Source organism: Centrocercus urophasianus, unplaced genomic scaffold (assembly GCF_019232065.1).
Source record: "Centrocercus urophasianus isolate 14NV4802_14NV808 unplaced genomic scaffold, USGS_Curo_1.0 seq_10, whole genome shotgun sequence".
Taxonomy (NCBI): Eukaryota; Metazoa; Chordata; class Aves; order Galliformes; family Phasianidae; genus Centrocercus; species Centrocercus urophasianus.
This window is the reverse complement of record NW_024884142.1, coordinates 1,004,966-1,029,375: the sequence shown is the minus strand read 5'-3', so window position 1 is coordinate 1,029,375 and position 24,410 is coordinate 1,004,966. Positions and strand designations below refer to the sequence as shown.

At 37.4% G+C, this 24,410-nt stretch overlaps 1 protein-coding gene across 3 annotated transcripts in view; it reads right to left on the bottom strand.

The window, feature by feature from the left end:
- Positions 1-24,410, bottom strand: part of ATAD2B (ATPase family AAA domain containing 2B) — a 69,675-nt gene that overhangs the window by 15,576 nt on the left and 29,689 nt on the right. For 2 of the 3 annotated variants that reach the window (XM_042829794.1, XM_042829809.1), the window contains exons 15-24: positions 23,691-23,781; positions 17,681-17,992; positions 14,412-14,544; positions 12,408-12,594; positions 11,574-11,759; positions 10,585-10,720; positions 10,051-10,247; positions 7,434-7,593; positions 3,384-3,506; positions 219-356 (exon numbers count right to left, since the gene is read on the bottom strand). In XM_042829794.1, the coding sequence (XP_042685728.1) occupies positions 219-356; positions 3,384-3,506; positions 7,434-7,593; positions 10,051-10,247; positions 10,585-10,720; positions 11,574-11,759; positions 12,408-12,594; positions 14,412-14,544; positions 17,681-17,992; positions 23,691-23,781 (1,663 nt within the window). The remainder of the gene's footprint in view (positions 1-218; positions 357-3,383; positions 3,507-7,433; positions 7,594-10,050; positions 10,248-10,584; positions 10,721-11,573; positions 11,760-12,407; positions 12,595-14,411; positions 14,545-17,680; positions 17,993-23,690; positions 23,782-24,410) is intronic. The other variant, XM_042829803.1, reaches the window with a different exon arrangement.

Genomic DNA, 24,410 nt, shown 5'->3' with positions numbered 1-24,410 from the left:
ATTACAAGAACAATTATTCTTCACTACAAAAACAGAAATCCCTCTTCTTTACAGTTTCTTGGGCAGAAATTTCACACAGTGAGAAGCAGAGCATCTCTTAAATTTCCACGCCCAGTATTACCTCTGGAAATAACCCAGTAAGCAGCAGCACAGACAAGTGAAATGTCTGCCATCAGAGGTGCCTGTAATTTTGCACAATCATCACCCAAGGTACTCACATGCACATTTAGTTGCAGAGTTGGGCCACACCGCCATCGTGGGCTTCTGTTTGTTCCGAAATGTTTCTTCAACTCTAGCTTCTGTTTTGCGTACAGTGGAACCGTGAGGATTTATTTGTTCTGCTGTTACTGATAAGCCTGCACACAGAAGATAACCATACCTATTTAAATACACCAAGCTGCAAAAAGCTTGAATTTTAAAAGAAACTTGGAATACCATGCAATAAGAGCACATCAATTAATACTTAGTTGGACGTTCAAAACAAAGATTAGAATCAAGAGTATTTGTTTTCTACTAACAGAATAACTTACTGGCTGCATGCTCTTAACACAGTCAGCTCTGATGGCCTAGAAATATACGACTCTCTCACACTCAGGTCTCCAAAGACCGCACGCTCTTATCCACATTTCCTCCATAAAACAAATTCTTATTGACAGTTTCAATTTTTCCTAATTTTAAACAGACGATGTGAAACAAGTGGCAATTCATAACTGCACGGTGTGCCTTCTCAAAGACAGTATGTGAACAGAAACTTGCACTGCCATCATGATCTACGTTATGTAAAATGGATTCACTGCAGAGTCACCAGGAGCTCTTAGATGGAGAAAAATGTGACCCTGCTTTTAACAGGAAGACTGCTGTGCTTTCTGTGGAATAGAAGCTTATCTCATAGTTTCTACTATTTTACAGGATTTTTAATGAAATTTTTAAAATTCATATTTGGTTACAAACACTTTCAAGAAAAAAAATATATATATATATATATATGAAGTTTCCTATGTATGAATGAGAATTAGCTATTCATCCACTGTAACAGTGTTCTTAAATGCCATAACATGACTCCAAGAGAAGCCAGAATAAAGTGACTGAGAGCAGGCAAGAAGCTCCAAGACTGACAGAAGCCAAAATAAAAAGATTCTCAAAGCAACTTTCAGTTAGCATTTTAAGCACAAGTATCCTGGAATCATTACAAATATTTTAAACTACATATCAAATATATTTACTCAAAGCACTCATCGTTTCTACCTTGCTATCTGCTGGTTTCAACAACAAGCTGCAAATCCAAATAACCTTGTATATATTTTTTATTTACCAGCTTAGGTTTACATGCTTCCAACAACAGACAAATTTCTGTAATACAAGAACAAGATATTCTAGTTTAAACTTCTAGACACTAATTCTGCCACTCTGCAGTACTGTAAGATTTGTCACCAGTCACAGTACTAAATAAAATCAACAGATCTGACAGAAGTGTAGAAAAGATAATTTTGTTTGGAACTGTGGGGAAAAAAAAAAAGGGAGGGAGAAAATATCCTGCATTTTAAAGCTATGTAAGATTGCTAACCAGGTTGCCAAGATAATTGTGAAGAAAATGGATATAGAGTTTTTTAGCCTTAGTCTTCATCTCTAGTAGTTCCTGGAAACCAATTAAGAGCTAATAAATGCAACATTCAGAAAAATCAATGGCTTTTCAACTGGGCAAAGATTAAGAAGTCTACAAGACGTGCCACTTGCCTTCCGAAGTCCTATGTGTTCAGAAATACTTCACAAAACTGCCAGAGAATCTACAGAAGCCTCACCAGATCAGCTCATTTGAGTCCTTCCAAATCTCAAATTGAAGTCTTTCTAATGTAGCTGAGAAAACATTGGCCAAGATCTAACCAACTTTGGAGCTTGTTCTTTTTTTCCAGGTGGACAAAGTTGATTTCTGATGGTCACATTCACCACTCTAGCTCAATCTGCGACTGCAATACTACTTTTACCTCTTCAGGTTTAAATAAAAATTGAGCTGCTAGTGGATTCCAATTAGCTCTTGAGAAATCTGCAAGCAGCAACTACAAACTCTAGTTGCTCTCTGTAACACCAGACCCTTATACACAGCTAACTTTAACCTCAGAAGAAATAACCTTCAGCAATCACGAGGAACTCACAGTGGATAATTAACTGAGCATAGCTCTCAGTGTGATACTAAGGCCAGAATTATGAACATCCTTTTAACAGAAAAGTATAAGTTCAAATTTACTACCACAGTGAATGACAATTTCAGATGCACATTGGAAACTCAAACAGGATTAAACAAAAATACACGACTGAATTGGAAAATAAGAGGAACAGCATCCACTGAAAGCTGAAGAGAAAGCCTACAGACACTTGCTTAGTTCAAGGAAATTTATTAATAAAGGGTCTTCAACCTACTGACAAAAGTATTTCAGAAACCTGCAAAAACAAGAGTGGTCATAGCCAATTTAGAAATCTAATAATGCAAGTTTTTCTTATCTCTTGGTTGGTTGGTTTTGTTTTTTTCCAAAGCAGGAGTTGAAGCAGTAAACGCTTTGGAAGGCAAAGCCAGAATTACTGAAACAAGTAGGCAATAAAAAAAGCTGGATTTTTCTTTTTTTTTTTTTTTTTTTTTTAAAAATAAAAATTTTAAAATTTTAACAACCTTTCACTATTTTTAAAAAAAAAAAAAAATCACGGAGGTACAGAATTTCTCCTGTAAATGAAGCTGTTCTGAGAGCACATCTGGGTTTTCAGTTACCTACTGTGGTCAACGTTAGAGCTATCCATAGACTTGGGGGTCTATAAACTACAAGCTGAACACAACTGCACTAATATGAACAAAAATGAAGTCAGTGCCCCAACAGAGGGGGCTGTATTTCCTGATTCTGGGTTATTAGACTGTCAATCTCATTTCTCTCCTCAGGGTGGATTTAACAGACATTTCCTAATCCAAAAAGTCAATGTATTATCACCAAAAGTACACTTGGACACATGCCAGGCTGAACTGAAAATACAGTGTTTTAAATGGTATTCTCCCTAATCTTAATTGTTAATGCATTGCATTTCTAGAACACAGCTCTGGTGTCACCACACCTTCAATTAGCACAGCAGTCCCAATGCCTATCTACCTGTTCACTGCGTTCAACACTGCTTTCTGTAGCCACAGGCACTGCATTCCTCTTTTGTAAAGAACAGCGTTTTATCAGATAAACTCACACAGCTGGGAAAAGTAGACAAGTTTCAAGCTCAGCCATCCTTTAACAGCACTGCCCAAGACTGACACGCACTCCATTTTCCATTTTAAATTTAATTTTTTATGTGGGCATTTGTAATTGTCTTCTATCCTATTTATGCTCTGTTATGATAAATGAAGCTAAACATACCTCTTTTTCTTCTTGCTTCCTTGATTTCTTCACACATCTTATTAAATTCTGGATCCAGTTCAGCAGCAATGATAGCATGAGCAGTGTCCTTCAAAGTACAAGCTCTATGTCTTATTATTTTATCTAGAAAACAAGCAGAACACTTAGTACTTTTAATCACAATTAGTAAAAGACTTATCATTTCTACGTAAGTTTGTTCTGTACATGACAACATTGATATAGATGGAGCTGGAAAACAGAAATACATGAAAATGTACACGGATCAATAACAGCGTGCTCAAAAATTCCAACCCAGCAATGTTAAAAATATAGTAGTTCTCAGAAGTACAAACTGTTTATTTAATCAATAGTGGCATTTCTAAACAAAGGCAAAAGATGAAAGATGAACACACTCAAATCAACTCGCAGCTCTTCAAAACTCACGAGAACCAGCAGGTGTCGCCAGTTCCCCCAGGCAGATCTACACAGAATCATGGAGTGCAATAAGGGTGCCCCAAGTATCAAGAGACTTGTCCAGGAATAAATTCACTCCCTAAGGAGGTAACATCCATCTATTGTCAGCAAAATCATACTGGACACCCTCTGAATTTGTACGGCAGATCAGGACTACATTCTTTACTTTTTTTTTTTTTACTTTTTTTTTTTTTAATTGTTTAATTTTTCTTCAACAAATGCTATAAAATTCCATCTCATGCTTCACCAGATTGCTGCTGATAACGAATAGTTATTTCTCATTTTGACCTGCTCCGGAAAAACTGGCCAAAATCTCTTGGAAATGCACAAAAGAAATTCTTCCATTGCTGTTGCTGTATTTGAGAAGTAATTTTGACTTAGCAAGTTAAGCCATATGGGGAGAAAACTGACATCTAGAATGCTGCTTTTCAGTGAAATCTACAACACCATTTACTTTTAGCACAAACATATTTAATTTGTCAATTCATCCACACTGAATTGCTTTTTCCAGCTGATGGATGTACTTATACAGCAAACACCAACATTAATCTCTACAGCGTATTATATAATTAGCATATTTAATCTGTTTTAATAATTACTAAGTACAACAATTAAGAGTATCAATGAACATTTACTAAACAAGGTTTATAAATCTAGAAACAGTATATTTTACAGATGAGAGGGCAGCTGAGTCAAAAATAATACCAACATCCAGCCCAATCAAGCCCTCAGTATGTTTTCTGAGGAAATCTACTACTGTTTTAATTGACTGGAAAGCAGATTTATTCCTTTTCTTTTCTTTAACACACATATACTTGTGGAGCATCTTGATTTGTGATCACAAATAAACATCTGCAGTTTGTTGATGTGTAAGTCAGTCAGGAAATAAAATACAAAACAACCTACTAAAAGGAGGGGGGAAAAAAAAGCCTCTGTAGTGATCAAAGCTCTACATGGAGTTTAAGTTGGGTTTTTGATATTGATTAGAAGCTTACTGTTGAAATAGCCTTCCCCAAAACCAGGTTTGTAGAGTCACGTTAACATGTCATACTTGCATTTAACACAACAGGTTTTTATATAAACCTACCAAAAAGCACCATGAATGTAAGCACAAGTTGAATCACACGACCACAGATGACCATACCACCAACCGTATTCTATCAAACAATACAGGGGCACAGATTCCCAAGTCTACACCAATATTTTACTGAAATAGCAAATGTTATTTTGCATCTTTTGAAGGGAACATTTGACTGAAATACTTCTTTTCTCACATCCTGTGATAGGCAAGACTTTCCCACAGACGTTTTGAAGATGCAAACACTAATCTGTCTAATACACAAAGGTTGTTCCCATTCCTGAAGAATGGAAAAAATGGTCAAATAATGGAGGGGAAAAAGAAAGATTCTCTTGTTGAGATCTACCTGCAACTGTATAGAAAAATAAATTTTAAAAGAACAAAAAGAATCCAGTTTTGAGCATTTATGTTCAGTATATGAACTGTTTACTCCAACTGCCTTTCCAAACTGAATGACAGAACAGAACCAGGTACAGTATGAAACTCTTGCAAATTCATGCATGAGACAAAGGAAGGATATAAGCCCAGCTTTAAAAATATGAATGTTTATAGCTTAATAATCAGTTAATGGATTTTTTTTATAGCTTTATGATCAGTTAATGGATTTGAACACATATAATGCCTACTCAGAATAGAAATGATGTACTGTTCCAGCAGTGTATTCATACAAAAACTCATGACATCTTACATGCCAGAAGAACAATATATAATCAATCTGTGACAACGCAGAAGACAGAACTATCTTTCAACTGCCTTCTCAAAGTTGAGAAGCTACAATCAGAAACTTAACCTAGGAACAGCCAGATCCATTTCTCCTCATTTAATCCTGACATAAGGAAAAAACTAAAATGTTCCTACTTTGGCTCCCTATGCTTGTTTCCTAAAGCTCTTCTCTTTGGTTAAGCTCAATGAAAAGTTCCAACTCTACATTCTGCCCAAGCTGCCTTTGCTATTTCAAGTTTCTGCCACACCAAACTTGAGATTCATGTCACGATTCCTAGAAGACCTGACCTCCAAATCTGTTCTTTGGAGGTAGAGAGACCTGCTCTACAACTTCAAGAACCTCTTCAGACTATATTTCCCAGAACTGAGCAACCAAGCTCACAGATCCAAAAGGCCTAAAAAAGGAGAACAAAAGGTGTGAATTAATGCCAATTTTTCCCAAAGCCCATCATTAAGTCAAAAACATGTCGGTCACATGCAGGAGGTGTCACTCCCAGCCCTCACTACGTGAGCAGGCACTCTTCAGAGACACTCAGAGAATCCCATATGCCCATCAAGGCTTTGATTATCTCATAATTACACATTAGAAGTCCTTAAGCAGTGTTACCAAGAACACACTGAATCATTTGCTGAATTCTACCAGTGTATTATTTTTTTTTAGCTGTAATACAGAAAGCATCCATAAATCAAAGAAAGGTTTCTTTTCAAAAGCTATGAACTAGCACTACGTTCAGAAGGCACATGAAACATGAAAAACTCTCAACTTGAGGCTTCACAGCTACACAAATGCAAGGCATTCTTCTCACATGACCCTGGCTTTGCAAAGCTAGGATCTGACATTATGGGAACTAAACCGTGCAAAACAATTTTAGAATACAACATGTTTTTCAAAATAACCACCCAAGAGGATTAGTGCTCTCAGCATTCAGCTTACAGCTCAGAAGTACAGGAGAATGGGAAAGAATAACATCAAAAATTTGAGTTAAAAAATATACATAACCAGGCTATAACCTGGTAAAATTATTTCATAAAACACTTAAATGCATTGGTCTACAGACAGAGTCAGACTTCTGGTATCACAAATTTAAAAATAAAACTACATTAAAAGGACGTTGCTTTTGCATTTTAAATGTTTTCTTGATGATTCTGAAAGCTGCCAAATGAAAGGCTTTCTTTTAACAATATTCACAATAAGGTGGCCCCTGCAAAGAGTATAAAATATGCTCTTTCCTTTCAGTATGAACAGCTTCCCATGCATTTCATTCCACAAATTCTGCCTTAATTGAAAGCACAGTGTGACACTGTAGAGACCAAACCTTCTAAATCTCTCCTAACCAGCTGCAGCAACTTCCTTGCCTGATGATCTATCTCACTTTATTTCTATCCCCAGACAGACATTTCTTAATTTCTGTAGGTGCATTTCACATTTTAAGCCAATGAGAAAATAAAAGCAGACCACTGCCAGATTGTGTGTAGTATTCTCTCCGCAGCTCTCCAAATCGCAGTGGCTTTTGTTGCATATGCAAAGTCAATTCAATGAAAATGAGCTATTGAATTTTAAAAGGAGCTACAAAACCTAATTTATTAGAGAACAACTCTAAGTGCTGTAGCTCTTGTAACGTCCCCCAGTGCTCCAAGTGCCTTAGAACACTAAAAGCACAGACACTTAGGAAATTTGCTTGTTTATCTTAATTATAATAAAGCATGCAGCTTATTTAGAGACTAGAATAGTAACTGAATATGTGATTAAGTACCACGCTTTCAATTTAGGGAAGCCAAGATGAAGCAGATCTTACCTCCAGGATCTTTGTCTGGATTGTACTCCAATGCATTGCTGCATATCAGATCAATATCTGTTAGGAAATCCTTGGCTGTTAAGTAGTTGTGTTTATCAATTTTGGTTATTACTGTTGACAGGTCCATTGGCTCTTTGATAACTTCAAGGTAATCTGAAACCTGCAATCAAACAGCACACAAAAATGACAAAGGACTGTATTTGAACACTGCTAGTTTCATATCTTTGTAGCCTTATTCATTCCACATGCTTAGCCCCTACACAATAACTAAACAGTTTCAATAATAAAAGAAAAATTATGTTAAAAGTCAAAGTTTTAACAGGACTTCCAGTTTCTTCAGTTTCTCTAAAATGGAGCTGATGGTGTTTTTGAGGCACAGCATTTTATCTAAATGCATTTTTATTTCTAGTTTTTTTTTGTGACTGTTATAACACTATCTTGAGCTGGAAAGAGAAAACAAGAAGCTTCACCCAAAGAAAAATGAGGAAAACTGTGTGTTGTTCAAGTTTTCAGCAAACTTTTCATTAAACTGAACAGTCAAATTACCAACCTGTAAGTATATGTGATTAATTAATTCCTTCAATCAATTTCATTTTTTAGAAAAGTCAGGTTCTATTGATCGAAGACAGTAACTTTACAGAAGGGCAGTCTAAAGAGAAAGTATTATGTCAGAGTTCACAGCTTACTACAAGCTTAGCTCACAAATGGAAATTCAGCTTCCACTAGGGCACACTGAAAACATTTTACATAATTAATGGTACCATAAGGGGCTCAAGCTTGACAGTCAAATGTATCAGCACAGCTGCTGTAACAAAGTTCATAAAAAAAACCTATTAATTTGTTATTTACTTCAAGGCAGAAAAATCCTATAGGTGCATGTTTCACTGCAATTAAGGTTGCAATCAATTAGAAACACTGGCAGCCTCAGAAACAGCATTGCTTTTTTTCTTTTGAAATCACCCACGTATGATGGTAGCTGCCAAAATAGTGAGCAGTTACACACATATCCAGATCAAGCTGCAGTGGCTCTGTTAAGACTTAATAGGTTTCTTTAAATGAAGTATCTATAGATATTCATACAAAAATCTATTACAACATAAAATAACTTCAGTGCTTTAGTGCAGTGGACAGCAGTATGTAGCCTAACTCCCTAAGCACACTGAAATTTATGCTGAAAAATTCAAATGGCAAAAATTCTCCTTATGCCTCTCTCTATAGAAACATGATAATTAGTTCATTGAGTGGAACGCCAAGTCATGAGCTTCCTCTTCTCATTAGCACATCAGAAATAATCTTTCACTGGAAGCTGTAAACACTGCTGTTGTATTAGTCAGGAAAATCTCTGATTTGTCACACAGCAGCATTATTCCCTCTGCAACGCAAGCAGGAGTGGAACAAGCTTAACACTTCTTCAGAAAATCAGACAGCTCTTCTACAATGGGACAGAGCCATGCTTGAAAGGATGACATGGGACAAAAAGGGACAATTTCTAGTGCTGCCATACATTACAAGGCATGCAAAAAAATCCTGCTAATGTGATTTTATTTAATTTCTCCACCCACAAAGCCAGGACTGTGATTTTGTGGGTGTTCTGTTTTGGTTTTTTTTTGTGTTTTTTTTTTTCTCCCTAAACTTATTCATGTGTATTTGAACTGCAAATTCATTGGGGGAAAAAGAATTTTACCATGAGTACGATGGATTCCCTACAACTCCTGAGCAGTTTCATAATAAAAATACTCCTTTGACCATGCTCACACTGCAATGCCTTACTGAAGAGCTCCTCAGCCTTTCACACAGCTTTCAAACAAAAACAGCTGCACAAGACTGAGGAAAGCTCCCACTAAGAGGACTGCATGAGACAAAAAAATACGCTATTTAGGCGTGTGAAATTTACAATGCAAATTCATTTTCTACAGTGCTGTACTGCAAACATCTCATATTTGTCTCGTAGTATCTGCTAATAGAAATGTCTCATGAGAAACAAAAGACAAACAATCCTAACTACCAGACTTGCAGCATTTGATTTTTAAGTCAGGCTAAACCACGTCCTTTTCTTATACAAGCATCTGAAAATAGATTTGCAGATGGAGCCATCTGATCAGTTAGGTGTGCACACTATATAATCATCCAGCAAATGCCTTATAAAGTGCTACCATCTGCAATTAATGGCATCTGTAAGCATTACTGCTGAAATTATTCAACAATACTATTAATGCTTGCTACATTACAGAACACACAGATTGCTTTTCCAATACTATCATGCCTACAGGACTATTATGCTCTAAAAGCTTTCATTAAAGAATAGTATTTATGCTTCCAAATATTTCAGAAGCACTGGCAGGGATGGGAGTGGCATTTTTAAATGCTACTTTTAGTTGGAAAACTGACTGGAAATCACAGTTTCCTACAGGTTACTGGTACAAATAACATTCTCAAACTCCTTGCATCTCAATTGACGTGGCTGTGACCATCTCACCAGCTAAAACTAACAGCCTACATAGGAAAGATTACAGCTAAAACATTCATTTTAATTATTCACTTCTCCATTTCCTTTTTCAATTGACACTCTTTTTCTAATAACTTCAACTTCATTGTTTGCACATCACTGAAACAAGACCTCTTCAATATCCACCGGTTTGCTGAAGATGTTAAAGCGCTTGTCTGTAGCCAGCCTCTTGGTTACATCCCTGAGAAACAACCGCAGCTCTCTCAACGTGTTCTCTTCCTGGTCCTCCATTCGTTGTTTTTCTGCTTCCGACAGCTCACGGGCAGGAGATGGCAGTGCAAGAGGAAGAACTTCCATAGCACGAAGAGCTAGGGAAAAAAAACAAGAAGTCAGACAACAGAAGTATTAACGACAGCGCATTTTATGATGATGCCCCTCCAAATTCACTACGTGTTTAATGGGTCTCACCAACCAACCATCAATGAACTCTTAGTCCCACAGCCCCCCCATTTTCTAAAACCAGTAACTGCAATTCCTCCAATCCTCCTCCAAATAACCTTTCTGGGTACAGAAACATTGCCACCTATTACCTACACTAGCTGTCAGTTACTCGTGCCTTCTGAAAAGAAATCAGCATCAGAAAAGGAATCAGAAAACAAAACACTGAGATCACATTATTATTGGCTTTACTGTAATTTAGTTTACCAGCCTGTTTCCTTCTTGGTGGGGGCATTGCAGCCTCATCAAGAATTAATCCTCTGAAAAATCGCAATCTGTCTTCTTCACTTGGTTTCTGAATATAAAAAACCTCTTCATATTGGATTCTGAAAATACATTTCACCTACAAAAGAAAATAATGCTGTGTAAAAACTGAGCCTCCACTCAAAGTGACGTAATTAGCAACCATACAAAAATGCTCGTCACAAACTTTTCCACAATTAACCACATTAGAGAAGATAGGAAACTCTGTGTACAATCTGTGCACACTGAAGGAAGGGATGCCATCCAGAGGGACCTGGGCAGGTTTAAGAAGCGGGCCCACATGAACCTAATGAGGTTCAACAAGGCCAAGTGCAAGGTGTCACGCCTGCATTGGGGCAATCCCAGGTATGTCTACAAACAGGAGGAAAAAGGCGCTGTGGAGAAAGACTTGGGGGTCCTAGCGGATGAAAAGCTGGACATGTGAGAGCAGTGCGCATAGAACAACATCCCTTTGTCAGTTTGGGTCAGCTACAGAGTTCCTGCTCTCTCCCAGCTCCTTTTGCACCCTTCTCCTGCTTGATAGCTGAAAAGTTGGAGAGTTTTCAACACTCTTCCCCTCCTAAATGCAAAACACAACATTATACCAGCCACTATGAAGAAAATCAACTGTACTCCATACATGCTACTGGAATTCCATCACTGCCTTCAACAGCAGACCAGAGAACAAGCCCACGATGGGTTGAATCCATCAACACTTTAAAGGAACTATGTCATTTCTAAACAGCAAGTATAGTTCAAGAACTTGGCCTCCTCAGCAAAACAGTGTGGAGATTCTGACTGTCAGTAATGTGGAAGTACCTCCCTCATTGTAATAAAATCTGTAATTTTCTGTAAAGTTTGAAAAACAGCACAAAACAATGTTTTCATGTGATCAGAACATGTTGAATAGCACATGCATCCATAATAACACTGCCCTCCCACAATCAACTTACCTCTTCAGGCAATTCACTATACATGGACTCAGAGGTAGACAGCAGAAATATAGGGGAGAAAGATGGTATATCTTGCAGCAAGGTTAGAAAAGTAGCTCTCACAGTTTCACTGACAGCTTCCCACCAATCACCAATCTGAGGCATGTAAACAATACTTGGTACTGTTCTTCGAGCTTCACGAAAGATCTAATTAAAAGTAACAATGATGTTTAACTAAAATCGTTGTTATCCCCCATGAGAAGCAAAACTCTTGCAGACTAGGAAATGAGTTGTGTTGGTAATACTTGGGATACAAATCCTCCAGTAAATTAACATTATCTAATAATTAAGGCTTTCTAAGCAACTGTTTGCAATTGTTAGCTGTATCATTCAGTTATTTTACATCCTTGTGGTAGGCCCTACAAAAATACTGCTTGTTGTGTATGTTTTAAAAGCTTGTCAAGATTGAACTATCAATATGAAAATTAAACTGGCTTGCTATCCTTACACACCATAAAATTCACCACACACTTAAGCATTTACAGTAAGTAATTGAGCATAAATCCACAACACAATGATTTACACATAAACTAACAAAAATGAAAATCCGGAACCAAAAACCCAGATTCAATTTGCTTGAGATAAGGTTTGCGCCTGAGCAGTCATGTTAAAAACATGATTACTCTTATTAGTCAACAGAGATCTGAATATCCATCTAGAGAGATCTATATTTAAAATATGCCTATGAAAATCTGGCTTTTACCTAACACACCACTCAGCTGCCACTATTTAGATGCTACAGATCTGTTCCAGAATTACATCAGTTACCTATTAGAAGAGAATTTTAAATGTCACCTGTGCACACGATTCTTCAGGTGTTTTGGCACTGACTGAATAAAGTGCTGGCAGATCTAGCCTGTGTACAGAGAACTTCTCAAGAGTGTGCAATAGTGCTGGAGCAAGGTGTGAAGTCTGACCCGAACCCCTCTCTCCAGTTAGCAGTAATCTCGGTCGGTAAGAGGTTGGCTGGTGATAAGCTGACCTGTAACAGACAACAGTTAGAATGAACATGCCACTGTTACCAATGGAAATACATATAACCTCAATCTCTGCTTCAAGCCTGGGTATTTGTTTTGGGTCTTTTGTTTGCTAAGAATCCAAAAGACCAAGTAATGGACAACTTCCTACAACTGCCTAAAAAGATTCAACAAACTGTAAAATACTTCAGCACTAATTCAGCTCTAAGTAACTCAAGCCTTGTCTACTGCTTGAATTTCACAACAATTTTATTCAAACTCATCTGCAAAAATGTGCACATATTAAACTTATACATCATATGAACATACTTTCACATAAATGGACTTTCAGTCAAGTTATCTATTTGGTCACATCAAGTTCATGCATCTCTACAGTAACCTCAGAAATTTCAAGTTAATGATCTCATCCTCTAAAAATAATACTTAAGATTTCCAAGAAGAATGTAATGTGTTGTAATTTAAGAAATAGGATTTAACAAAAATCACCGTTCATATTCTACTCTTTTACTAAGTTTACTTTATGAAAGCAGAAAGACTGCAAAGATAAACCTTATTTTCATTCTTGCTACATAGAAGACATCCTAAGAAGGAGTTCATGTAAGGAATTTGGTATTAAATTAAATTTAGTATTAAAAACTTGACCACACACTTCTCAGAGAATTTAAATTATATCCTTATTTTTAAGTGTAGATTTCCATAAATGCTGCCCTGGCATCACTTTTTAGCAGAAAAAAATTTAGCATTTTTCCACAAGATGGCTCTACTGAACAGTACTACTACTGAGCAGTTCTCCTAACCTCATTTTCTTTATTAAGTAAACTCCCCAGAGAAGCTACGGAACATAGGCTAAAACAGTTCTAACTAAAAATCAAAGAAATGTTACTTTACAGTTAATTACTGTATGCAATTCAAATTGAACAGAAAGGATGCAGCCAAATTTCACACAATCTTTCCAAATTCCCATTTCCCAAAAACTTTCCAAGAAAAAAAAGGAAAAACTATGTTGAAAAACCTCAAAACATTTTTATCATTTAACCAAACAACTGCATACACTGAAGCTCAACAGTGCTTCAGACCAAGACAAAGCAAATCTCTACTGCCATCGTAATGTTTCCTACAAAGTAAACCTCTAAATTTAACCCTCAAAAATCACAGAATCATAGAATCCTTAGAGTTGGAAGGGACCTCTGAGGGCCATTTAGTCCAACTGCCCTGCAATGAACAGGGACACCACAGCTAGATGAGGCTGCCCAGAGCCTGACACAGCCTGGACTTGAAAGTCTCCAGGGATGGGACATCAACCACATCACTGGGCAATCTGCTGCAGTGCCTCACTCCTTTACTGTAAGCGATTTTTTTCCTCACATTTAACCTAAACCTATCCTTCCTGAGCTTGAAACCATTTCCCCTTGTTCTGTCATCACAGACCCTGCCAAAAAGCCTGTCCCTTTGTTTTCTGCAGCTCCTCTTTAGGAGCTGAAAGGCTGCTCTCAGGTCACCCCACAGCTCCAGCCCAGGGAAATATTCCTCAGTATCTCTTTTCCCAATGTGTGGTATTTCAAATCAATACTGCTTGTTACAATTGAGAATTGCTGTTAAGATCCTTACTTCTAAGACAAATCCATCTGTTCCAAGCCGTTTCTGATTGCTGTGTTCAGGACGTGGCCTTACCTAAGAGCATTTCAATCTAAAACCTCTAATCCGTGCAGTTATATTTTCCCTCACACAGAACAGCATTGCCACCACACCTTTATTACCTCTACTGATCTAAGAGTGCCATAATTTCATCCATCTGGTTAGAGACATTTAGAGAAACACTCACATTGTAAAATGAAGGTAGGGTTTATGTATAGCAGCTGATGACTGTTTCTTTGGTGATCCTGAGGGACAGCTCGTCTCAAAAATTGATGAAGCATTCTCATCTTCACTATCATCTAATATTAGACTTGGTACATCTGTTCCAAGAAATACATTAATTAGTCTCATCACTTATACTCACAACAAACAAGAAAAGGCATTACAATTTTCTTCAATTACAACACTTATTTTCAAGAGTAAGAAAAAAAATATTATAACTGTCAAAATGTAAGAACACAGAATAATAAATACTTTTAAAAAAAAAAAAGCAAATTAAATATTGCAGAAGTCTAATAATTACAAATTTACTCTTCAAGCCAGCAAGCAGAACAATCTCACAAACAAAAAAATGTTTAACTCGCTATGAATTGCTTCATTTAATTTTATTTTACTGTCAGAGATTTTTCAAGGATGAAGTTATGAAATTTTTAATTCCTCAGACTATAAAGAATTTTGTATTTATTTCTTTCATACTGGTGACCCAACTTTTACAGGTACACTTCTTCCAAAATTACTCTCTGCATCACCACGTGGACAATGTGTGTTTACAAGGAATTGTTTCCCACACTCTGACAATCTGCCAAAACAAACAAACAAACAAAAAACCCACCACAAATGAAACTACTACAATCAATGCAGCTAATCCTGAGTTCATATTCTATACTTCAACCTATTTTAATTCCTTTGCTAATGCATCAACATGATGAGGTAATTTCTACATAGTCCTTTAGAAACGAAAAGCTAAAAGACTGATCACATTCTAAAGACAGCCTCTGGGGACAAAAAAACTGCAAAAAATGTAAGCATGGCAGTAAACCAAAACAACCAGTTGACAGAAGACCCTTTTGAAAATTAGGTTCTGCTAAATTAACTACCATGGCTACAGTGGGATAAAGAATAGACTGCTGCCATAAGATAATGGAAAATCAACTGCTATGAGATCTTTATTTGCTCCTTGGAAAGGAATTTATTTCATGTTAACTTCAAAAACCATCTTCACTCCCTCAGCAAAATCAGTTTGCATGATCAGGGTGAAAATGGTCAGCAAGAGAAGTGCAGAGGTCAACAAAATACTCTGTAATGGATGGGCAAGCTTGAGAGCAGCTCAGCCACAGCTGCACGCTGCTGTTGCAGGGTAATCACCAGAGACCTCAGCAACACTCCAAGTTGGCCACAGCCATTTAGAAAAATGGAGTGCTGTGAAAAAAAGACACGAAATAAAGAGATACAAGAGTTATTCTCAAATATCTGACCCACAGCACATGTACTACTACCCTGAACCAATAAAGGCAGCACTGACAGTGTAGGACAGAGATGCCACCTAACAGCTATCCATCCACACATACAGTCCCAGGAAAAAGTGTTGAGACAACAAAAGTATTTGATGAGGACATGACAAGTCTCTTGGCAAACAGCAATGCAGTCACACTTTTGGCAAGCATCATAAAGTGAAGATAATGAAGGCCTACAAATCTCAGTCCGGTGCCAAGAACAAGCCCGTATAGCCCATATCCACAGGCATTAGGAAAAGCTGCTGGATATCTAACTCAGGGCAAAGACAGAAGCCCTTCACAGAATCACAGAAACACCAAGGTTGGAAAAGACCTACAAGATCATCCAGTCCAACCATCCACCTACCGCCAACAGTTTTCACTAAACCATGTCCTTCACTTCAAACCAATTGAATGTAGACCTCCTAACTCTTGGAGCACTGCAGAACTCAAGATGCAAGATTTTTGCTATACCAAATGTATACCCACAGGGTATCTCCTACGCTCATGCACTAAATATTCTCAAATAGAACTTTATAACAGAGAGGGGTTTTTAATTCAATTCTTTAATAACAATAGTATCCAAACTGAGCATTACCAAAAGGTAAGAAGTATGAAGGGAGACAAATTTCTTACACCATTCTCGTTTCAAGAGAACATAATGCGATCCAACCACAGCTGCAAGCATCCCTTCCCAAAGCTCCACCACTCCCTGACCCCACCTCAGGCCATCTCCACTCTTGAAATCTTCAGCTGTTCCAGTCAGCAGAAAAGTAACCCAACAAAAATATGTTTTTAAACGAGTTTGCCAATGAAACGATTCAACAAAGGGCCTGATGTGTACATGAAATTCAAGGGACAGAGGAAAAACTGGTCTATGGAACTGCTGCAGCCAGCACAATGATCAGCCTAAGCTGCCTGGGGTGCAGTCTGAAAACGTGTTCTGGAACAGGAAAGAAGAAGAAGTCATAGCTGTCACAGATCTACTTCATGACTAGACTATTTTCAAGTTAATTACACACAACCACAAGTAGCGTTTATAAAGCCAGGGGGATGAAGGCGTTTCCAAGTATGAACAGTAAAAAATATTATGTCAGAATACAAAGACATCAAAAACCAAACTAATTTCAACATTTAACTTAAGAAATGACAAGGCTAACTATTAAAGTATGTCTCCAAGAACACAAAACACAGAACCTACTGAATCACTGCCAGTCAAAACAGTCCGTCACGTTCCTTTTTACTCTCTGCTTCACTAACACACTCGTAACTACTCCCACTGCAGGAGAGTTCTGACACACTTCTGACCCCTCAGCACATTGGACTTCACTAATTTGGCAAAAAAAGCTAATGACACAACAGCTAATAGTTCTCAACTTGCTAACCTGGCAGAAACAGCTCCAGGATCATAAGTGTATCAGGCACTTCAAGGTGAGGAAATCATCAGGACTTCCTCATTATCCAGGAGATGACCACCCCACAGGCCCAGGGATCTTGTCTAACCTATACTCTCCACTTCTGAGCTCTGAGCTCCCCATAAAACTCCTTTGCAGCCTGTTTTATCCCACTAACTAGCAAAAATTGAGGACACGTAATTGACACTCAGGCAGGAGCACCAATTCCAGGTCCTAACATGCTGAGAAAGACTCTATTTAGTTGTTGTTTGTTTTTTTACCATCTGATTATGTTCTATTATTTCTCATTTAAGCTGTAAATCACTTAGGGATGTGGGGTTTTTGTTTGTTTGTTTGTTTTTCCAGATGACACTGAAACCTACAGCATATTGGTCTACATAGCTTCATTACACATGGATTCATTAAATGCCACAGCAACTTAAAATCCGCAAAAAAAAAATTAGGCAACAGACAAGCAAACTGCATTCACATTTGAACATAACACTAAACCAAACACACATCAGGCTGGAGGCTAGCAGTCGAAGAAAGCCAACTAACAACCCACATACCTTCACTTTTGTCACTCTGGCTGAACTCAGCGTGAGGAAACACTTTGTGTAAAACCTCAAGAAGGTCAGCAAAGGTACGTTCCAACAGTGGTCTGATCACAGGAGATAATGCGTGTCCTGAAGACGTCACGGCACGTTGGGAAGCAGGCACAATGTTCTGCATTGCATGATAAAAATCCTGCGCACTGAGAACTACTGACGAAACATCAAGCTGTAGCTTCTGACTGCTCACATAAATCTGGGGGTAGCGTCGTCTCAGGGCAATCAAGGCAGCCTCAGTGCAAAGTGCTTTTATGTCGGCCCCGCAGTACCCTGGTGTACAAAAAAAAAGAGAGAAAAACAAAACAACCTTGCATGAAATAGCACTGCTGTGCTGCATACATTTCAAGCATGCCTACAGCTAAAAACAACTGGTAATACTTCGTTGTTGAGGTCCACAAAGCATCTGCCAAAACATGCCAGGCTATAATCCAGTGACAGTGTTGTATATCAAATAATGTACAGTTACACTGAAATACAGACAGAAATGAATCCTATGCTACAGTTCAAATGACCTCTGTTTTCACTACACAGCATTTATCTTCAGCTCATGGTTTTCAGTCTGTCATCACTCTTTTTTTCTCAATGCTGTCTCGAGCATACTTGCCATTTGTAACTGGCTAGCCCTGGGGTTTCTGTTTTTCTGTTTGTTGCTGTTCTAGTTTGCTTAACATCTCTACATGAATATATTTATTAAAAGCAAAGCTGTTTTGTTATATAGGATGAGCATCTAACTATTACATGAAGAAAAAAGTTAATGAATAAAGAAGAGAAGGAATCTCTGGTTAAAAAGGCATACTGTAGATTCTCAGAAAAATGTGAACTTTCACCACTGAGGAAAACGTTTCTTATAGTTTTGTAATGTTACCAATAAAAGAGTAGAAAAGCTACTAAAAAGCATTACAATTTTCATTCAGCCCAGCTTCTAAGTACCTACAGGTGGCTTTGCATAATTGCTTAATCATCATTATTAAGAACCACAGATCTGATAATTATGAAATACCCAGGGATTTAATACCTCTGTGTTTTCTGCAGTTCCAGGGGCTTGGGGTTTCTCCCCAGAGCTACATTACAAATTACAGAGTTAAATTACAAATTTTCTCATATCTCTCAGCAAGAGACATCAATACGCTGCCGTATTTTGTAGCACTACAGCTCCATCTTTCAAAGAACTTCAAATATTATTCCAATGGGGCACAGTCTCTGGAGGAAAAGGTAGGACAGTACAGATAGTACAGAGGCACTGTCACCTAAGTTCACAGTTTTGCAACTGTGCAAAAAAAAAAAAAAAGCAAGTTTTTTTACAGAAACTCATTCATCAACTCTCCATATAAATTCTTGAGGCTGTTTTGCTTCCCCCTCCCCCACCTCCTCCCATTCATACTTTCTCTACTCTATTTTTGTATTTTTTTTGGCAGTACCAAGACCCAACGCTGAAGCCTGCTACCTTGCTTCTCTCCATCCTCTAATGTTCTTGCAGTGCTATGGAAATGCACAGTTTCACAAAAATCAATACAGCAAAAGGAACAAAGTTGATTCTATACACAGCGTTGAAAAAAATAAAGAAATAAGAATAAAAAAGTAATAAGATGAGGGGGAAAGACAATTTTCCACCCTTATCTTTCAGTTACATTATTTGAGGTTTTATAATACAAGATACCAACTTTCCAGCTACAAAGACAACTTGCACTGGCTGAGACTTAAAACTCACCTCAAATTCTCAAACAATTCAAGAAACAAAAAAACCAACTACCAAAGAAAGAATGCCATGAATATCAGACTTGTTATACAGCTTCTAAGCTGTGTTCACAGAAAAGTTAGTCACTAACTACGTAAACTTCATGAACACACAGACTGTTTCCTAAGCAGCAGCCAGCAATTCACATTCACAACTTACCTTAGAATGAAATAAATGCACGTTACGTTTGAAATATGCTCGAGTATGTCCATGTATATTACTCAGCAGGTAATTCTTTTCAGTGTTAAGGCTGTTTATTTATTTATACCAACCCCCAACACGAAATCAAAACCATGCAGGCACACTTTGTCAAACACATGTACTTATTAAACAGTACCTACAAGTCCATCTAAAAAAACAGGAACAGGTTTTTTTAAATCCAAGTTTTGCTTTCTTCTTTCAACATGAGGTAGCATTTTCCCATTTAAATTAGTCTGCTTTTCATGCAACAAGCTTTCTGAATTTAACATGTCCAGGGTCACTAAAGCGAAGCTTAAATCAAAGACGTACAAGAGATACAGAGAACTCCAGTGGCCTTAAAAACTAGTTCAGCATCTTCGTCACAGAAGATCCAGCAGCTCAGGAGCTCAGTCCTTTTCAATTTTTCTATTAATAAATGCTGTAATACCACTTTCTAACAGTCTTTTTAATCACCGCTTGCACATCTCCAAGGAACTGCAAAATTAGGAAATAATAGCCTGTAGCCTACTTCTAAAATTGCATTCTCAGGTGATCAGATACACAATTAGTCTCCATTTCTATTTTTCATTTCTCAGGAGCAATTACATTTGAAGAGTAGTAATTGGTGTCTCTTTCTAAGGGATTCTCTTGTGTACACTGTACATCCATTTCAGCGACAGGGAAATTGCAAAAAAAACATATCTTGTGAATCACTGAAGGGTTTTTTTTGTTTCTAAGAAGTAAATGCACACTGATTAAGATGTGAAAAAAACAACAGTCAAATGCTGTCAAAGGGAATAATAAATAAAATGAGTCATACCTAGATGAAATAATCTGAATTTATTTCTGTCTAAATTGACACTATTGAATCAAGGCTCAGTGCATTTATTTCCATTTTGAAGAATTCACAAAGGACGTTCACTTTGGCAGGCAGAATACACTGGCACAACACATCAAAAAACTAAGTAATCTTCTCAAGGAAGCCCATTTTGCTCTGCCTATCACCACCACACTGTGCTAAATAGTTCTGAAGTCCAGCTTTCAGAAAACGGATTTCCAAAGAATGCATTTTGGTCACTGAAATCTTACAAGTCATATTTTACTGTTCCTACCCTGCAGACACTGCAGGTACTATGTCCTCTTTAAAGTATCCTCTGCCCAATATCCACCCCCAAAATCTACAACAAACTGCTCCTGAGCTAGGCTGAACATCTAACTTAATGATCTCAACCACTGGTTTTTACAATAAAGGGCAGTGAGGCACTGAAACTGGTTGGCCAGAGGTGTAAGATCCGTTCCAGGAGACACCCAAGGTAAGGCTGGACAGGGCTGAGCAGATCATCTAGTGTAGGTGTCCCTGTTCAGCGCCATGGAGTTTGACTAGATGGCCATTAAAGATCCCTTCCAACTCAAACAATTCTATGATTCTTCCAGTTTCTGCAGTGCACAACTCCTCCAATGGAAAAAAGTAAGTTGGTCAAAGTTCAGTACTGTGAGAGAAGTGAAAAGCAATGTTTTCTACATATTGGTGTTTTTCATACATTGGTGAAAAGTATGAAGTGCTTAAATTAATGCCATAACTTCCTTTTCCCACATTACATTAGGACAGGAAGATCTACTAAAATACTATTTTGTCACAAAATGTTCCTTCAAAAATAAGCTTAACAAGCACCTCGAGTACGATGGCTTACTTCTTCACAATTCTACTTAACATCATTTCAATAACACTCTTTACGCTGTAAAAAAATTCATCTGCAAGATGAAGGCATTCACACTTCGTGTTTCCAGTATTTTCTGTTTCCTACAAGACTGAGTTAACAGCCTCTCTACCTACAGAAAGTTATAGTTCAGAACAATAAAGCAAGCACAAGAGAAAGGCAACGATTATAAAGTTTGGGATTGCTGTGACCCGTCTCCAGTACACACTTACATGGCAAAAATGGTACTAGGTACTTGTGCTTTTTGACAGTAGTAGAAAGACATCATTGTGTGGTCTTCAGAGTAATTCCATGTTCTACCCAAGCAGCTTTACTTGTCACACACTCATTGCATTTGCTTGGCAATTCAGTGAAGTGTGTTCTTTAATTCTCACATACACAAAACTCTCCTAAAAGGCATCCAAAACACCTGGGACAAAAATCAGCCCTCAGAAATAACTTTTTTGTGTTTAAGGCCTGGAATCTTCCCCTTGTAATATCGTTAAAATTGTACCCCTGATCTTACAAAGTTGTGAGTCACACATACATCTGCTTCCCCAAAGTCATTTGCTTTGGTAGTATTTCAGCAGGTTTCTTCATTAGGATCCACATGCTTGTAAGGTAAGTGTTGCCAAGCTTGCTGAATTGGAGAGAGGTATAAACCATGCTGTGCAAAAAGCCTGTTGGGTGTAGGAAGCTTTCAGGGACGCAAGGGGAGGTTTTAAAATGGAAAAAATAAAAATAAAAAAAAAGGCTGTACACAAGAGGAAACAGACCAGCACATAATTCTTATCAGTGTGAGAAGTGGGCCAGTAAGTTCAATTTGCAGGTACACAAAGAATCTGGAATACCTGCTTTATATTAGTTGCTGCAGATTTCACTTACAGAAATGATGATGCAAACTGAAGGTGAAGAAGATAAACCACTCTTCAACTGTTTTAAAAGATCTTTGTAAAGTTAAAAGGTTTTAATCTCGGATGTGTGAAAACATTTATATTCCAAGACACAGAATTGAGAAAATCAAGTGCACAGTAGCTGGACAAAAGGAAAGCCAAGGAAAACAGAAAAGGGCATTTCCTCTGAATGGCTGACTTTTCCACAGAACAAGTTTTACTGAGAATGAAGAATGCCTTCTGATCAAACCTACCAACAGCTTTCCTTATGGTCTGAAGTTCTAAAAAACATGACTGTGTTCTCAATGCAAAAATATGGTGAATTTTCAAAGAAACACTTGAGTTTTACATCAACTACTCCCCTCTCTCCCACTAAGCAGCATCACGTCTTTGCACAAATCAAGCAGAATTTACATGAAATGGGTTTGGCACATGCTGTCTTATACCCGGCAAAGCTTAAATTGGAGTTTGCTGGATAGTTATGTTTTCTCCTCACCAGAAGATGTTGAGGTCTTTGTGCATCAAAAGCGGAGGGATGCTGCTTCGATGATAGATGTCCCTGTGGATGAAGAGGATAATTCGGATGTACTGCAGCTGACTGAATGGACTGATGTTCAATTTAAAGTTCTTATTTCTCTGATGATGGGTTCCAATGCACAGATATTTGAGACCGTCCTTTTTCTGAGAACTTCAGTGCTTCTCCAAGCAGATGACTGACAGAGGATGCGTCTTTGCATGACAAATTGTTGAGAAGAGATTTGTGGTGTGTGTTTTAGGGTCACTTCCTCTGTTAAATTCACTATAAAAATATTGGGTTTTATTTCTGATTAGGTTTTAAGCAGCAGGTTTATCTTGAACAACCATCCTCCATTCAGTACAGCAGGTCTTTGGGCGCTCCAAAGGTATATTTAACGTTCTCACGGTGTGGTGTTTTTTCCCTCCACCCCCACCTACATCTACTCTCTGGGTTTGTTCTATGCTAGCAATCTGTAAAGAAAAAAATCACCTTTAGAAAGGCTGAGTAGTCTGTGGGATTTCTGTCAGAGGAGAACATGCCGGGCAATGAAAAAACAAGTGCAGATTTTTTTTGTCCATATGTAGACAGAAAAAAAAACACATTTCCCTACCCCATCTGTAGGACTCTATTTTAATGGGAGATCTACCTGATGATTCCAATTCCCACTTCTATTTGTTTCTTTTTGTAGATATGCATCCTATTAAAGGACAAGTGGAAGTTGCGGAAAGGAAAAATGATATTATTTTACCTCCAAACAATTACTAGCTACTGATTTTCTATTTCAGTAAGACAGAAGCATGTTTTACCACAAAAAATAACATTGTTGAAAGTACAAAAGTTCAAAAAGGTAAAAACAATAAATATCCTGATGCATATAATAAATTTTCCAAGTTTCACACAGAGGAGAAAGCATCTATAGTTGAAGTATTAACATGGTAACACTCACCAACACATTTTTCAGCTAGTTCTCCTAAGAAAGGATCTGACAGTTTGGGGTTCCAATCCCTGGTATGAATTTGTAAAATGTGCTTTCGTGCCTGATTTAAAGATGAAAATAAAGTTATCAAGACAAACCCTTGTCAGAAGATTTGAATATATTATTTCTTCAAATAAATATCAACTTCTTTTCCCTTGACATGTCCCTGAAGTGCATAAAATAGAACTTACCAAACACCTCTTGAGAACAAAGGTTTTCCCCTCCTTTACACTTTTATATGAAGCAGTAATCTTTCCATTATACCAGTTGCATATTTTAATTGTTTTATCAATACCAGTATTACATGTGAATTGATCACAATTCATGTTCTAGTAAGAATTATCACAACGTTATAGTTGAATGTTTAAGTGCTGTATATGTGATTCACAGCTTCCACTGCCAAATGCCTCACCAATTAATTTTTTGCTGAGCAGCACAGTATATACACATGAGTTGCAAAAGTATTTCATTTCAGAACTGCAAAGAATTCAAACAAGTTAAAAATAAACTTGTTTTGGATGTAGGTAAGTATGAATTCATGCAATATTAAGGCTGAATTCTTAAAAATATAGAACAAGGAGCTGAAATATTCCTCTCATCAATAAATTACCTTTTATGCTTACATATACAATTTTTGTGCTTTCAGTAGTATATATAAATGTTTTCTCTTACTGTAACTTCCAAAGTCCC